Source organism: Penicillium crustosum, assembly GCF_028827405.1.
Source record: "Penicillium crustosum strain IBT 35664 chromosome Unknown utg000002l_segment0_segment0, whole genome shotgun sequence".
Lineage (NCBI taxonomy): Eukaryota > Fungi > Ascomycota > Eurotiomycetes > Eurotiales > Aspergillaceae > Penicillium > Penicillium crustosum.
The window spans coordinates 6,997,993-7,014,509 of record NW_026623123.1 but is presented as its reverse complement, the minus strand read 5'-3'; the positions used below and the strand labels follow the sequence as shown (position 1 = coordinate 7,014,509).

Here is a 16,517-nt window from a genome sequence, read left to right as displayed (position 1 = left end):
CTGCCATTTGTCTGGCAGAAGGATAGTATCGTCGCCATAAAGTATGGCTCTGTTGGTCTCCAAAATCCAAAAAGCATCGATCAAGCTCTTCGTGGGTAAGGAAAGCGGATTTGTAGGTTCCAATAGGAGCAGTATTTTCGATGCACCAAAAACCATGTGGTTTGCGAATGCGTTGCCGGAATTTTCAGCCATCAGCTGTGAAAATGATTAACGGAGTTCGCAATTCTATAAATATAATCATACTTCAAAAAGACCATGGAGAAATGTGCTCCAAAACACGTCATCCCTAAAGACTGGACTTGCCGTCGAGATTGCTGAATACAAATCTTGTATTGATCTACCGCAAGCCCGGAATGCAATTTGCTGAGGAGACTCAAGCTTGCCAAATGATCTGGTAGAACCTTTCCTACTGGCATCCAAAGCTCCAATTGCAATAGCAATGTGGGAAAGCAGAGGGTATTTACCAATGACAGTGACAATGTCTGCATTTACAGCTGCAAAGTCTTTGGTAAAGTGGCATCGCTGAAGGAACGATGCGAAATGATCCAGATATATGGTATCATCATGCTTCCGCACTTGCACGGGAATCGTAGAAGACAACACATGTCCCGAAACATGGACGAATTTCACTTGCGTCTGCCCTAGCCGCTGGGGCGAACAGATTTTCTTCGTCCGGATGCATCTTTCGCAGGGGTGGCCCCCGTCACACTATATAACGTGTAAGCTTGACTTATCTCATTAAAACAAAGTGTTGGTTGCCCAAACCTTTACCCGTCGGTTCGCACAAGGCTGACAGCGCGTTGTGTTTTTGCGCTTGTCCAGAGGCCCGATAGCACGTCTAATGATTTCGCTTGGCCGTACACATAGCTCCTCTGTCATGATTCAAATTATTAAACATCCAAACTGTTTAACAACGGCCGAAAACTCTGATTTGGACCTGGTGACCCTGTCATGTGACTCTTACCGTTTGTCGGGCTGCCTACAGCGAAGTGGGGAAAGTGTAACAGCCATACTCAAGATCGACGGATGTCTTAAGAGGCAGCAAGAAAAATCATGGAGTCAGACAGGAGCTCATTACAATATTTAACACTACCATGATGACGACAGTTTCTTTGTCCATGATAAGCTAGTTCTCTAATAAAATGAATTTTATTTTATTGGACATTAGGTGATTTACGGCGAAATCTACAGTTATTCTTTGACACGATTCAGACTAACTTCGATGTTACCTCATTAACAAAATGAGGGTCTATACTAATTGGTGGTAAACTGCACCCCAGCCGTTTTGACGCAAATAGCCTGCCCATGATCTCATCTGGATGATGTAGAAACAGTCTAGGCTTGGATGTTGAAGTATTCAGTGATGACTCTGGTACGCAATCCAGGAGAAAAATAGTCGTACCCAACCATAACATTGCAGTTGCTCACATAGACTGTAACAGGAATAACTCCCTGGTACATGATATTCCACTGATGTCATTTATTATTAGCTTAAGTAATGTACCTGCCTCTAACCTGAACCCGGGAAAAGCCACTTACAGCTGCGACGAGGCCGTGGTTGAATTGGCGCTGGACCAGTCCGGCAAAAACAGCACCATTACTGACCAGTATGTCTTCAGAGAACAGAGGAAAGTTCGAGTTGACGAAGCCCCTCCATATGGTTGGCTTGTTGGATTCGTGGCTAAAGGTGGTCAAAATGTTGTCCACCAAACCTTCCTCGGTAGAGTTGGCGTAATTGAAGAAGGACGAAGCCAGGCTACCATCAAAGGCTTCATCAACTCGAACGAAATTCTGAGATGCAGAGTTGTTGATAAAACCAGTTGTGATGTGCGACAGGTTTTGATTCCTGTTGCTCTGTTAATTTGATAACAGAAGTAGGTGGGCATCAATATTGGTCGCCTACCACTTGTGCTGGATAAAGCTGGTCTTGTACTCAGCCTTTATCAGAGGAGGACCTGGCTGTTCGAACCCAGCAGAGAATTCGATCATCGAAGAAGGGAATGGGCGACAGTTTGAAGCTCCCACTGGCAGTACGGCAGCTGCAATCGCCAGGGAGAGTATTTGAAGGAAGTACATGATTCTAGTGTGAAAGCTGATGATTGATGAAAGCTGTAGACTCTTAGAAAGGAAGATGGTAGTGCGTATGAAGACCTATACCTGGGGCTATCGGTCGCTTTATACTCCACGAAGCACACATGGGCACGCGTGTGAGAACCGTTTTCCTCCAAGAACCGATCTCGCACCTACTCTAGGGCGCGCTCAACCGATACTGCTTTAGGATACCGAGGCTTAGGCAACAACCTAGTGGCAGATACTATGATATGACCAGTGTCATGAGTTTCTAACGATAGCTTAGCCGAGTGTAGGCTATAGGAGCGTTCAATTAATTCCTGATTTAGTTCGTTGCCGGCCCGTCTAGTGGAGACACAACCTCTTTGGTTTGACTAACGAGGATCAACAGTAGCGATTGTGACAAAAGACTGAAAAGTATAGGAGATTTGTGACAAAGCATATGATTAGTTTCCCAAATGATAAATTTGAACTGCTGGAACCACTCTCTGACTTTCCTGAAGTGGAGCCTTTTATGGGGCGAATAATTAGTGTATGAGTTAAAGAGGGCACTTGGCCATTTTGGGATGCACCCACGCTCAAATATTTCCTAAAATGGCTAAGTGCCTTTAAGCCCAGAAGGCGCTTGCCCGTTTCGGGAAGTATATCTGGTCTGGCTACCTCACAATCTCACCACGGAGCCAATCTCAACATGTTATACTTGTTCCAGACATCTGGGGCTCATGGCAGCCGTAGAAAGGAGAAAAATACCACTGCCCTTAGAATCGGCGTGTGAAACCCCCAAACCCTACCCCGACATAGTCCATGCACTCGGGACCAAGAACTAAATATTTATAAAAGTCCCTGAGGCATTCAATGTATCAATTAATGAGGAAAGGAAACTTCATATATATCCCACTCAGAGACGTCGAGCCAAAATATCATTATTTTCATACGGCCTAAACCCAGCATGGGCTCTCAGTCACTTGTCTAAAAAAATAACGTTATAAGCGAAGAGTAGTACACTCCTCGCACCACCTTGAATGTTGACAATGTCTAATGAATATTCTAGACCATCTCAGTGCAAAAGAACCAAGATTCAAGCGGTTTTCCAGATCGCTCGCCATGGGCCAAAAATTTCGCTTCGTTTTTCCCCAAAGAAACTTCTTCAAATCCAACAATTCGCTCAAAATCACCGGCCAGTACTCGAACCAACCATTTCTGCTAACTGTCAGTATACTAGCCACTATCAGCGCGAGTTGGTCTATACCTTCAATATAAATTCCGGTCTAGGCCCTATCATTGCGTATCAAATTCTCTACGGCATAGGCACCGAAATCTCAGTTCAGATCCCTATTGTTGTGGCGGGAGCATTGAGTTCCACAGAAGATCGGCTTGTTCCCACGGCGACTGTTCTGGTACGTGCAAATATATTCCGGATACTAACCGCCAACTCACTGACCTATTCACAACCTTCCGATCGACTCCATGGATTCAATTAAGAACAACTTACTTCTGAAAATATCCCCAACTGTATGAAGTGTATTAACCGTGAAGATATCATCGCTGTCAGGTCAAGTGGGCTTGAATATGGCATCTCGGTCCCAGCGCTCCTATCTTGATGGTTTGCATGGAAATTAGAATTGCACTCTTCGGTGTGTCATTTTTGTACGTCCTCACTCCGAAGCGAGGAGGCAAATTCCGCGGCCGGGTGATTGTTAGAAGGACGACCAGGGCAACCTTGTTCCTACGGCATAGTCGGTTTGAACTCGGCCTGGCTTGCTGTCTAGGTTTTGGTGCAGGTGGAGAATTTGCCTCCAAGCTTTGGGTTTTCGGGTTTCGGGGTTCGGGAATTTATGCATTTCGGCGTCTCCTGGGTGGGGACAATTGTCATGCATAAATCTAGGATCTAGATGTTTAAACAAGGCTATCAGATACGGTAAGAGTTGACTGCTCTGGTAGTTGTGGTAGTTCTTAAGATTCTAATAATATATATTTACAGTAAGGAATACGAATATACAAGACTAAGTTAAATCTCCCCTATTCTTTCTCACTATTTAATGCCTCAGGCATAAATCATATGAATTCGCCCAATCAGGCAATTGCCGAGGTATCCAAACATCTCATTCGCCAAGTCCTTTATATTCTGATTATTCTTCCCAACGACTCCACCTGCCATGCAAAGATTGGTGCTAAAGATCAGACAGATCCCAACCGTTGTTGCTCGACCAATGTTTTATCTGCTACATTAGGATAATTTCCACATTAGGTGATTAGGTGCCTGGTCACTGAAGAAGATTTTCTTTTCTTTTCTTTTCTTTTTTTTAAAAACGATAGCATATAACAAGAAGACCAAGCCAAAAAAATATTTCAACAGCCCGCAACACTTTTGAATAAGCTAGATCAAGCTATCCCTTTGCGCAGGTCTCAATAACTCCGCAGCCTAAACCTTGACAATGGCTCCACGACCTATCCCATTCCCAGGCTTCACCCCGATATCTGATCGAGTATACCTTCGCGATGGCCACGAAAAAGCCAAGCCATCCCCAGCCGACGAGCCAACAACAATCATTATTTCCGGCTGGGGTGATGGCATGCCAAAACACGTTACCAAATATTCCGACGGCTACCATGAACTCTACCCATCCGCACGGATCATCGTTATCCTGTCGCGTACCTTCCAGGCCTCGAACCAACCCGAGGAAGCCAGAATTGCAGCCATGATGCCGGTCGTTGACACCGTCTTCCCAACGCCAACCGGCAGCGGGAACGAAAAGGAGCGCCTTCTTGTGCATGCCATGTCCAATACAGGCGCCATCTTCGCTGCCGCCATCGTTGTCGCGTACCAGCGACGCCATGGCACAGACAAGCCATTCCCACACCAGCTCATGGTGCTGGATTCCACGCCGGGAAGTCTGGTCTTCACGTCTCAGGTTACCCGGTGGTCGCGTGCCATGGCGGTCGGCACAGCCAAATTCTTCCCTTGGCCCTTCGTTATCACACAGGGTGTGTGGTATGTGTTCCTCTGGGCGAGTTATCTGTGGCAACTCCTGCGCGGCTCCGAAGCTTCGGGTGTGTGGGCGGACCGGATCATAAATGATAAGTCCTGTGTCACGACCGATTCTAGCAGAGTTTACTTGTACTCCAAGGAAGATGAGATTATTGGTTACAAGGACTTGGAGGAGAATGTTGCCCATGCTAAGACTTTGGGCTACTCAGTTGATCTTGAGATGTTTGAAGGCTCGCCGCATGTGGGACATATGAGACTTCATCCTGAACAATATTGGGGTAAAGTTGCCAGCTCTTGGAAGCAGGCCATCGCGGAGAAATAAGGTGTTGTGGGGACGGGATATATTGGATTGTGTGCATTTGTATCTACAACTTAGACTATTTTTAATAATTACATAGAGACATTCCATTCGTGACAGTTTTGTTGGTATTACTCGCCAGTTTGCAGAATGCAGAAAGAAGGATAGCTCCAGGCTAGCCAAGCCCTTAGCCCAGGGTTTTGTGGGGTGTCGATCAAATCCTGCGTGAGGAACAGACGTACGATCCACTATATCGGTACCCAACCTGGTCTTGGATTATACGCGTTTATATGGTCTCTCAGTCGCAACCCAAACTCAATTTACAAAAGCATCGGCAGGATATTCATAGATAGTAACTTATCAAATTCGTAAGTCAACAACTCAGGTCAGCACTATCAATCATCAATCTGGTTCTTCCAAACAATGCGAAACGAGTATACAAAGACAGCAATCCATTAACTCCACTCTGGAGATGCAACCTAGTCGCGATCATCAGGATGGAAAACCAATGCTCGCACTTCAATACTCTCTCGTCCCGCTTCATTCTCCGTTTCCGGGTTAACAAAGGCAGTGTGAGGCACACGACGGGCTCTTCCATCAACCTTAGAATCAAAGCATTTGATAAGAGTCACCAAATCCGGAGTCTGGCCATAGCGGTAATACCACTTGATATTAGGATCTGGCTTGACGCCATATGTCTCACCCTGGCGGTCCGGGTAAATGAGTCCGATAGGCACAAGGTCACTATCCGGGACGGAGTGTGCATCTGCCACGGCCAATGGGTCCTTCAGGATGGTCTTGATTGGACGCCAGACGTTGATGATCTGGTATCGGCCCTTAAGGAGCTCGGGTGCCTCATCGGGGAGATGGTGGGAGACTCTGCTCTTAGACGCGGTGTAGGATTGATCGATGTGTACGCGTTGGACAGGTCCGCGAAGCTGGGTACGGATGGGTCCGTCGGTTTGGCCACGGCGGATGGTGTGATCGAAGATGAAGATGCGGGAGGCTCCCGTGCTGTACAATGATTGTTAGTTTCATTCGAAAAGATTCTGGGGTTTCGGGGTTTCGTACGCGTCTTTTAGTAGTTGTTCTGTTTCTGGGTAGTATTCGGCCTTGATCTTCTCGTCGTCTAGGAAGTCCTTCTCTCGGCTTTCGTGGTAGTAGAGCTGGAATCCATGGCTGTCTAGCTTGTAGTCAAGCTCATGGCCACTGATATCGTGGATGGTGGTCTCGAGAGGAACCGTGGGTCGATCGTAGGTTTCTGGTTTGTTGGTATATGTTGGTTCCGGGGGAGAGCCATCCTCATTCTCTTTAAAGAAGTTCAGCGTAGTCTGAACGTGGTGAGGCTTTTCGGAAACCGGGACTCCGGGCTTTTCTGAGAGCAGAGGGCCGTGGGAGGCGGGGAGTTGAACAGCTGCAGAAGCCATGATGATTTATTTGGATGCTTATTCAAAGATAATTCCCAGATAATAGTTAGTTGGCGATAATGAAAGATCCTTTATATAGTATCGCTGTTGCGGGGGTGAGTTTTATTTGTCAGAATACAGCACGCAATATTGGTATGACATGGAGAAATGCTGATAAATGCACAGTTTTGTCCGGCGAATACAATAATTAAGCCCGCTCCTTAAGGAAGAAGTACAACATGTGATGGATTCACATTATTAATGGGCGATGTCGTGCAGATGCCATTTATAATATCGTATTCCCCGGAAGATCATTCGACGATCGAGATGACGCAACTTTATATTGAATGTACGAAAAACAACATTGCTCCCATAGATTTAGCTAAGATCTTGTCTTCTTGTGGTCCATTATATTTATTTATTAGTAGACACATGTAGGATTTAGATGTGAGATAAAGAATGGGTTGTGAACCCTGATGGCTATAAGGCTTCGTAGACGGCGGACACGGAAGAACCAAACCAGATAATTTAACCTCAAAACCTGAATCCTGGAATATCTTAAACTATCCCAGTCGCCATTGTCTTTCAGGGTCAGAACCCCATCCCGGTCGGTATAAGGGAATACCGCGGCGGCGCAGAGAAAGCTGCCTGAGGTCGTCTTCCTTGGACGAGTTGTGCCAACTGGCAACTGGAAGTTTACTGGGCGGTTTGCGGATACCTCGATGCAACCAGCAAGGCACTATATTTTCAGAAAGTTATCGATTCGGCAGTGAAAGTGCCACCGTTGTAGATGTTCCTCCCAGCTGTGAAATTGCCACTGAAGATTTGATTCGTTGGCGACGGGTCAGGTTGTTTTTCATCAGACCTATCCTCCATTTGTCTTACTGACCCCCTCCATATCTTAAGTATACCCTTTGCGCAGGCTGCTGCTGTTGCTGCAGCATAGGGCTGCCAATCTTTGCCCTTATGGCTATCGGCATAGTCGCACACCCCTTTAACCACGATGGTCGGGATCGTGTCCCATAGTCCAGCCGCTTCCATTTCGAAGCCAATCACACCTTCCTGCTTGGCAATGTGGTCACGATGGAATGCAGATTTGATGACTTGATCGCCTGAAGCTAGTCCACCAAAATGTATATCAGGACAGTAAGATGATGCGCTGTAACCTTTCATGTTCATCGCATGTATTCTAGCCCGAGGCACCAGTCTACTTGGATCACACCCAAGGTCAGCGCAAGATGAGTTCAAGGCCTCAGCGCAGACATCATCTTCGGGGTGTGTCCATTGGGCACAAACTGTACACGTTGTTGCCTCACCATGTTTATGGCTGTAGACTGCTTCAAAAAGTTTGTCTTTGCTAGAACCGGGATATTCTGAAAGCGTAAGATCCGCTCGCATTGAATCCTTAATACTGGTCTGGGCAGCTTGCCCTTGGAGTTTGGATAAAAACCCACCAATCTCCGGGCTTGGTCTGCCAAGATTGTCCAGGAGCGAGTTCTTGCGAAGAAAGGTGTGCGGGTATAGCCTCCCAAAATCAGATGGGACAATATGTGTGCTGATAAGAACATCTCCTAGGATGATCTCTTCTTTGCCACACCCAGAGAAAGGCACACCACCGCATATTCCAACCAGGAAACCCACTCGGATGTATGGAAAGCTGGACCGCAAGCTGGCTGCCACACTGGAAGCCGATGCCTTGCCCATACGAGGCATGTGTACTAGCACAACAGGGTGTTGATGGATTCGACCAAAGGTATAGCTATTAGTGTCGCCAGGGCCCTTCTTATACTGTTCTTCCGGCTCCCAAATATCGTCGAATAACGCGATCATCGCATCGGCTTCGAGGTGCAAAGCACAAAAAATGGCAATCTCAAAAATATGGGGATCCCGGGGTCTGGTGTGTTTATCGGTCAACATGGCTAAGTGTGTTGGTCCGAAAGGGTAGATAGACGATTACATTATTATATGATCGTGGCAAAGGAAAATCAATAAGCACACTGGGGGAGTGAGTATAAAGAAGAGTTGAGAGATAGAACAGTCAACAGTCAATTCAAACGATGGAAATCACCTCCTGCATGTTACCTTCATTTACGCTCATCTTACTACTCAGCCCAACCCCCAGTTGGGCCACAACTACCCCGCATGCGGCTGAACGTTCCTGCCATCACGATCCCACGATGTGAGTTATATTAGAGACTAAATTGCTAGCTGTAACAATTCCCGGCCTTGGGGCATATATGCTCGATTTTCCATGACGTGAAATTACGTCGAGGTTCCAAAAATGGAAAGAGCACAGGATTTCGCTGGTAGCTTCAATAGCAACGCCCACCAGTTGAACGGCAACACATTAAACTTTAACGGACCTGTTTCCATTTCAGCAACCCATGAGAAGAATGAAAACCACGCAGCATCCACACAAAACGACTCAATTTTGGAGTCTCATATACGTGTTCATGATAATATTGACGGGATGTCTGGTTCTAGCCAGAGTGGAATTCTGAACTGGGATGGTAGGTGACTCGAGCTTTTCCATTTTATACCTATGGTCTGACACCGAGAAGAATGTCTCCAATCACTTGCATTCAACGAATCAAACGACAGGGAACGATACATTGAAGCACAATCAGCAGGTACTTGTGAATGGCTGATGAAATCACCGGAGTACTTGCGCTGGGTCGACGAACATGGTTTACTCCTAATCAGAGGCAAACCTGGGTGCGGGAAATCCACACTTCTGAAGTTTGTACTAGGCCAACACATGGAAGCTGCTGCCCCTTTGGGCTCTATCGTGTTGTCTTTTTTCTTCTATGCCAGCGGCACAGAACTTCAGAGGGGCACATTGGGCTTCTTCCGGTCTCTTTTGCTTCAATTGCTTGACCAAGATGAGTATTCACGACCGGAATTTATGAAAATTTGCCGCAAATATTGCAAGCCAAGGGAAAATTTGCTGTTAAAATGGCAACAGGTTGAGCTTGAAGCTCATTTCCAGAAGCTTGTCGTTAGCTGTTCTGCCCGGCGGGAGATACTGATATTTGTCGACGCTCTTGACGAGTGCAGCGACAAGGATCGGGATCGTCTTATCAGCTTCATCCATGGTCTTCGCGGTCAGATGAAGTCGAGACTGAATAGACCGGGTATTTTTGTCACGTGTCGTCCATATCCGGATGGCCAAATCAAGGCAGACTTCCAAATTCGACTAGAAGAGGAGAATCAGGATGATATTGAAAGTTTCGTGGAACACAAATTGCGCCTGCCCGATGAATCAATGGCAGATATAGAAGAGTTGAAGTGTACTCTGCTGAGCAAGACTAATGGCTTATTTCTCTGGCTTGCCTTGATTATTCAACAGATACACCATATGAGCGGCAAGGGGTTGAGTCTGAAAAGAATAAAATCGGAGCTCCTCGAATGCCCACAAGAGCTTGATAGGCTATACGAAGGCCTCCTAGGAGATATCCAAGACGACGAGCTACTGGAAGCTTGCACATTGTTCCAATGGGTTTGTTTTGCGATCCGGTCACTTTCTCTTGATGAACTCAGAATTGCAATGACAGTACACTTGAGTGGACCGAAAGGATCTTTAAGAGAGTATGAAGATGGCGATAATCCTCAGTTAATACCAAGCGAAGTCAAGATGAGGAAGCGGATGATTCACTTGAGCCGAGGTCTTGTCGACATTGGAAGTGCTAAGCTAAGTGATAGCAAAGCCATTGTTGGCTTTCACCATGATACAATCAGACATTTCATGCTGAGTAAAGGGTTAAGCTATCTGAACAGACGGCTACATGAGCCTCGAAGCCTCACGCAGATTGCTAGTGTACGGCTGGCAAACACATGTCTCCAATATTTGTCAACAGAGGAGATTCGTCTTGCTTGCCAAGAGGACATTTTGTCAAGAGAAAAATTTCAATTTCTAGGTTATGCAGCGACATGCTGGGTCTCACATGCTGTTATGGCGGAAAGAGAGAACTTAGGAGAAGAGATTACATGGCCAACGGAAACTATACTTGATGTGTGGATCAATACATGCAAGAGTCTGGAGAATAATACAAGCAAAACTGCCATCGAAGGGACGTCTTTGATGCATATTGCAGCTGAATTTGGTCTTGACAATTTAGCGAAGAGAATTCTGTGCACAGAGAAGCAAAATGTTTCAACTATTTCAAGCCACGGAAAGCTGAGAATTAGCGATACTTCGAAGTCGGCGACAAGAGACTCGACGATGAAGATGGCGAGGAAAAGCGGGCAGGTAAAGGTCAACACAATACCAGCCAGCACCCGAAAACTGCCACTGAACACAAGGGAAGGACCTGAGCCATGGAGAAAGTCGGACGAAAGCTGGAAGGGGGCAGGAGAAAGGGTTGTGGGCTCCGATACAGTGAAAGTGGGCAGAGGTGGCACGCGGGAGAAAGTTAAAATGGGGTTGAAGAGAGTGGGAGAAAAAGGAGGTAGAGTTTTAGTCAATGCTCAGAACAAGAGAGGTGATTCCCCACTACATTTGGCTGCAGAGCATGGCTGTCTTGAAATGGTGATATTTCTCTGCCAGTGGGGAAGTAAGACGACAAAACCCAACTATTATGGGTGCACACCACTTTACAGAGCATCGCAGAACGGACATCTCGAAGTGGTCAAGTTTCTATACGAGCATGGCGCAAATACGGACATTCATACGGCGGGAGGAGGTAGTTGGACCCCATTATATGCGGCTTCAGATTCCGGCCATCTCGAGATTGTCAAGTTTCTATACGAGCATGGCGCAGATATCGACATTCATGTAGCTGGATGGAATGGTTGGACCCCATTATATGCGGCTTCGTATTCCGGCCATCTCGAGATTGTCAAGTTTCTATACGAGCATGGAGCCGACGTTCACACGGCTACAAATGATGGCTGGACTCCATTGTATGGGGCTTCATATTCGGGTCATCTCGAAATTGTCAAGTTTTTATATGAGCATGGAGCGGATGTTCACATGGCCACAAAAGATAGCTGGACTCCATTGTATAGGGCTTCATATTCCGGCCGTTTCGAAATTGTCAAGTTTTTATATGAGCATGGAGCGGATGTTCACGCGGCAACAAAGGATGGCTGGACTCCATTGTATGGGGCTTCATATTTTGGTCATCTCGAAATTGTCAAGTTTTTATACGAGCATGGAGCCGACGTTCACACGGCTACAAAGGATGGCTGGACTCCATTGTATGGGGCTTCATATTCTGGTCATCTCGAAATTGTCAAGTTTCTGTACGAGCATGGATCCGACGTTCACACGCCCACAAAGGATAGCTGGACTCTATTATTTGCGGCCTCAGTTGCTGGCCAACTCGAAATTGTCAAGTTTTTGTACGAGCATGGAGCCGACGTTCACACGGGCACAGAGGATGGCTGGACCCCACTACATGCGGCTTCATATTCTGGTCATCTCGAAGTAGTCAAGTTTCTGTGCGAGCATAGAGCAGGTGTCGATATTCACATGGCCACAAACGATGGTTGGACCCCACTATATGCGGCTTCATATTCAGGTCATCTCGAAGTAGTCAAGTTTCTGTGCGAGCATGGAGCAGATGTCGATATTCACACGGCCACAAACAATGGTTGGACCCCACTACATGCGGCTTCATCTTTGGGCCATCTCGAAGTGGTCAAGTTTCTGTGCTATCATGGAGATACCGATATTCACACGGCCACAAACGATGGCTGGACTCCATTATATGTGGCTTTATATTCGGGCCATCTCGAAGTAGTCAAGTTTCTATACGAGTATGGAGATGCCGACATTCATACAGTGACAAAAGATCAGGGCTGGACCCCACTATATACAGCTTCATCTTCGGGCCATCTCGAAGTAGTCAAGTTTCTATGCGGTCATGGAGCAGATGCCGACATTCACACGGCCACACAGGATGGCTGGACCCCACTACATGCAGCTTCATCTTCGGGCCATCTCGAAGTGGTCAAGTTTCTGTGGAATCACGGAGCAGATGCCGACATTCATATAATAACAAAGAATGATGGCTGGACCCCACTACATGCGGCTTCATATTCGGGCCATCTCGAAGTAGTCAAGTTTCTGTGCGAGCATGGAGCAGGTGTCGATATTCACATGACCACAAACGATGGTTGGACCCCACTACATGCGGCTTCATCTTCGGGCCATCTCGAAGTAGTCAAGTTTCTGTGCGAGCGTAAAGCGGACGTTCATACGGCTACAGAGGAAGGCTATACTCCGATCTTTGCGGCATCAAGTAATGGCCATCTCGAAGTAGTCAAATTTCTATGCGATCATGGAGCAGATACCGACATCCATACAGTCACAAAGGATGGCTGGACCCCATTATGTGCGGCTTCTGATTCCGGCCATCTCGAAGTAGTCAAATTTCTATGCGATCATGGAGCAGATACCGAGATCCATACAGTCACAAAAGATGGCTGGACCCCATTATGTGCGGCTTCTGATTCCGGCCATCTCGAAGTAGTCAAATTTCTATGCGATCATGGAGCAGATACCGACATCCATACAGCCACAAAAGATGGCTGGACCCCATTATGTGCGGCTTCTGATTCCGGGCATCTCGAAGTAGTCAAGTTTCTGTACGAGCGTAAAGCGGACGTTCATACGGCTACAGAGGATGGCCATACTCCGATCTTTGCGGCATCAAGTAATGGCCATCTCGAAGTAGTCAAATTTCTATGCGATCATGGAGCAGATACCGACATCCATACAGTCACAAAGGATGGCTGGACCCCATTATGTGCGGCTTCCCATTCCGGCCATCTCGGGGTGGTCAAGCTTCTATACGAGCATGGAGCTCGCGTTGAAGCTCAGGATCCCTGCGGACGGACGTCGCTTTTCCTTGCCTCTGCCCGAAGTCATATGGAAGTCGTGCAACAACTTCTATCCCGCGGGGCTGTGGTCGATACAAAAGACCGTTACGGTTCTACTCCGCTCTTTGCGGCTGTGAGAAACGGGCATGAGACAGCTGTTATGTATTTGCTTGCCCTTCAGGGCGCTTGCGTCCAGTTTGAAGACGCCTTCGGTCACACTTTGCTCTGGTGGGCTAGAAAAAGCGGGAATGCTAAAGTCTCTGACGCCGTCCTTCGATTTGCTGAAACAAGAGGCATTAAAGTCAGCCAAGGTGACTTGGCTGTGGAGGCCAGCTCGATGGCGAGAGATAGTTCTACCACGTGGTGCGATGTATGCACTCGATTTCTTTCTATTGGGGGCGCCAATCACCAATGTTCTATCTGTCTGTCTGCCAGTTTCGCTGTCTGCCTGGAGTGCTTTGAGATGGGCGCGCGGTGTCTGGATGGTTCTCACGAGTTGGTTTTGGAAGAAGTTGTTGAATGATTGTACAGGCTTGTTTGCTAGATTCAGGGTATAAATACCCTGCTTTCCCATAGATTAAATGTCAATATTTCTTCCTCCCAGGTAGTAGCCTCATCAGAGATGACCACCTCTATCTATAGTATGTGGGTCGCCGACAACTATTCTATTCCACTATCTGGAAAATCATTGCCCTGATGGAAGGACAATTCCTCAATAAGATCACAAATTTGAATATGGAGACAGACACTATTGCGACTGCCGATAGTCTAGCAGGTTATGTATACCGTTTATTAGCTGGCGGTTTCTACGCTGACGATTTGGCCTATGGCAACTGCGATAACACTGTTTATCAAATTGGCTCTGCAAGGAAATTCTACCTCTATCGTTGACGAGGTAAGGCTTTAATAATCCGATGTATTTGGCTCAAGGTTATATTAGAGGTTTATGTGTACGAGCACACCGTGTTTATTTTTGTACATCATTTGACCTGTCTTTCTATATGGATACGAAAGCCCGTAAAAAAAAGCATAAACGGTACGAAGGACTTTTCTCAATATAAACAGGGATTGAACAGGAGATATTTGTGCTAATGGGTCGGGTAAATCGTTTATTGTGGCGCCTTCCAGTCTGATCTTTGGGAACGGAACACGTAGTTCGGGCTTTGTTCAGCACAAGTTATTCCTGAATGGAGCCAAATGGGATAATCAGACAAATTTATTGGCGATTGATGTCGAGGAATTCTAAACAGTCGTTGTGCCGTTTTTATAGTTCTACACAGATCTATTTCATTTTCATTTTCATTTTCATTTTCTATAACTAATTTTCTCAACATCCAGGCCAGTTATCATCAAACACCAACGACGTGAATAAATACGGATTTATACAATCGAAGTAGAACGAGGTGATTGTCCAAGATATCACATCGCACGCCTTTGCACTGGCCACCAAGGTCCTCCTCAACAAAGTTAAAAAGCAGCGGCAACGGCTTTTCCCCTCGGCAGTCTGACATCCCACGTCAGACCATAGCCTCAGCATTCAAATACACGTGGGCGCCAATAAGATCGCCTTGAATTGAAAGCAGAATCCTCAGGGTCTTAGTATAAAGTCTTCGTAAATCCCTGTAGTCCAAATTTATCCGACACCAAACATTCTAACCAAACCCCAAATCCCCCTCCCCCACCATGGCAGCTATTCAAGCAAGATGGACCAAAGTCGTCGAGGCAGAGATATTACAGCGATCCTCCCAAATAGTCTCCGTCATTGACAGACAGGTCTACATCTTTGGCGGGGAGTTGCGGCCACGAGAACCTAGAGACAATGACGTTCACACTGTTTCACTTGGAGATTGTGAGTTTCCCTATATGTCCACAGACAATATGACACATATTTGAGACAAAAACGCCCTCGAAATCAATACCACCACATACATATACATACAACTAACCAATCCCATAGCCGCAACGCTATCCACCAAACAGGCCCCCGCCCAATCCCCCTCACCACGGGTAGGAACCGCATCAACAAACCTGAATGGCAAAGTCTACCTATTCTCCGGAAGAGGAGGCACAGCAATGGCACCGATAGAAGAAAACGGCGGAATCTGGGAATTCGACCCCAGCGCAAACAAATGGACTCTTCTAACACCATCCAATCCAAAGCCATCCTCGATCCCAGCAGCACGCAGCTACCACTGCACTGCCAACGACGGAAAAGACACCGTCTTCGTCCACGCAGGCTGTCCCGAGAAGGGCCGTCTATCGGATCTGTGGGCGTTCAGTGTCTCCCAGAAGCAATGGACGGAACTTGCTCCGGCGCCGGATCCACCGCGTGGTGGGACTTCTATTGCGTTTACCGGGGGCAGACTGTATCGGATGAATGGGTTTGATGGAGAGCGGGAGCAGGGTGGGAGAGTAGATGTCTATGAGCCCGAATCCAATGTGTGGAGCTCGCATTCGTTTATTCCGGATGGTGTGAGTGAGCCATCGCCGCGGAGTGTGGCGGTCTTGCTTCCTGTTGTGGTTTCTGGTCGTGTGTACTTGGTTACCCTGTTTGGTGAGCGGGATCCTAGTTCATTGGGACACCAGGGTGCGGGGAAGATGTTGGGTGATGTGTGGGTGTTTGATGTTGAGACTAAGTTATGGACGAAGATTGAGGCTCGGGGAGATGAGCATCCTGACCCACGGGGTTGGTTTGATGCAGATGTCCTTGATTATGGGAGTATTGTGGTCCATGGTGGACTGGGAGAATCTAATAATCGGCTGGGTGACGTTTGGACTCTCGAGTTTTTCTAGTCTTTTGGAGAATTTGATTTTTGACATGGAATCCAACAGTCTTTAACATGAATAAAGGAAATTTTGTAACAGAATTATGGATTCTTGGGAAGAAGAGAACAAAGGAGAAGTGTAATCAAGGTACAGGGAAAGCATA

The 16,517-nt window shown here is 46.8% G+C and overlaps 7 protein-coding genes across 7 annotated transcripts; 4 read left to right on the top strand and 3 right to left on the bottom strand.

Moving 5' to 3' along the window:
* Positions 1 to 1,335: 1,335 nt before the first annotated feature.
* On the bottom strand, positions 1,336 to 1,989 carry N7487_006185 (uncharacterized protein; the record flags this gene model as incomplete). The annotated part of the gene is made up of 3 exons (XM_056873932.1): positions 1,336 to 1,470; positions 1,540 to 1,846; positions 1,904 to 1,989. 3 exons carry the CDS (start codon positions 1,987 to 1,989, stop codon positions 1,336 to 1,338), a joined length of 528 nt encoding a protein of 175 aa, XP_056731652.1.
* A 1,112-nt stretch (positions 1,990 to 3,101) lies between these two features.
* Positions 3,102 to 3,671, top strand: N7487_006184 (uncharacterized protein; the record flags this gene model as incomplete). The annotated part of the gene is made up of 2 exons (XM_056873931.1): positions 3,102 to 3,467; positions 3,591 to 3,671. 2 exons carry the CDS (start codon positions 3,102 to 3,104, stop codon positions 3,669 to 3,671), a joined length of 447 nt encoding a protein of 148 aa, XP_056731651.1.
* An 834-nt stretch (positions 3,672 to 4,505) lies between these two features.
* On the top strand, positions 4,506 to 5,381 carry N7487_006183 (uncharacterized protein; the record flags this gene model as incomplete). The annotated part of the gene is made up of 1 exon (XM_056873930.1): positions 4,506 to 5,381. The coding sequence occupies one exon, from the start codon at positions 4,506 to 4,508 to the stop codon at positions 5,379 to 5,381; it is 876 nt and encodes a 291-aa protein (XP_056731650.1).
* Positions 5,382 to 5,836: 455 nt separating this feature from the next.
* Positions 5,837 to 6,814, bottom strand: N7487_006182 (uncharacterized protein; the record flags this gene model as incomplete). The annotated part of the gene is made up of 2 exons (XM_056873929.1): positions 6,429 to 6,814; positions 5,837 to 6,371 (listed from the first exon to the last, which is right to left on the bottom strand). The coding sequence occupies exons 1-2, from the start codon at positions 6,782 to 6,784 to the stop codon at positions 5,837 to 5,839; spliced, it is 891 nt and encodes a 296-aa protein (XP_056731649.1). The 5' UTR covers positions 6,785 to 6,814.
* Positions 6,815 to 7,510: 696 nt separating this feature from the next.
* On the bottom strand, positions 7,511 to 8,680 carry N7487_006181 (uncharacterized protein; the record flags this gene model as incomplete). The annotated part of the gene is made up of 1 exon (XM_056873928.1): positions 7,511 to 8,680. One exon carries the CDS (start codon positions 8,678 to 8,680, stop codon positions 7,511 to 7,513), a length of 1,170 nt encoding a protein of 389 aa, XP_056731648.1.
* Positions 8,681 to 9,044: 364 nt separating this feature from the next.
* Positions 9,045 to 14,050, top strand: N7487_006180 (uncharacterized protein; the record flags this gene model as incomplete). The annotated part of the gene is made up of 3 exons (XM_056873927.1): positions 9,045 to 9,273; positions 9,325 to 13,958; positions 14,024 to 14,050. 3 exons carry the CDS (start codon positions 9,045 to 9,047, stop codon positions 14,048 to 14,050), a joined length of 4,890 nt encoding a protein of 1,629 aa, XP_056731647.1.
* A 1,221-nt stretch (positions 14,051 to 15,271) lies between these two features.
* N7487_006179 (Kelch repeat protein) lies at positions 15,272 to 16,381 on the top strand (the record flags this gene model as incomplete). Its single annotated transcript, XM_056873926.1, has 2 exons — positions 15,272 to 15,437; positions 15,546 to 16,381. 2 exons carry the CDS (start codon positions 15,272 to 15,274, stop codon positions 16,379 to 16,381), a joined length of 1,002 nt encoding a protein of 333 aa, XP_056731646.1.
* Between the last annotated feature and the right edge of the window lie 136 nt (positions 16,382 to 16,517).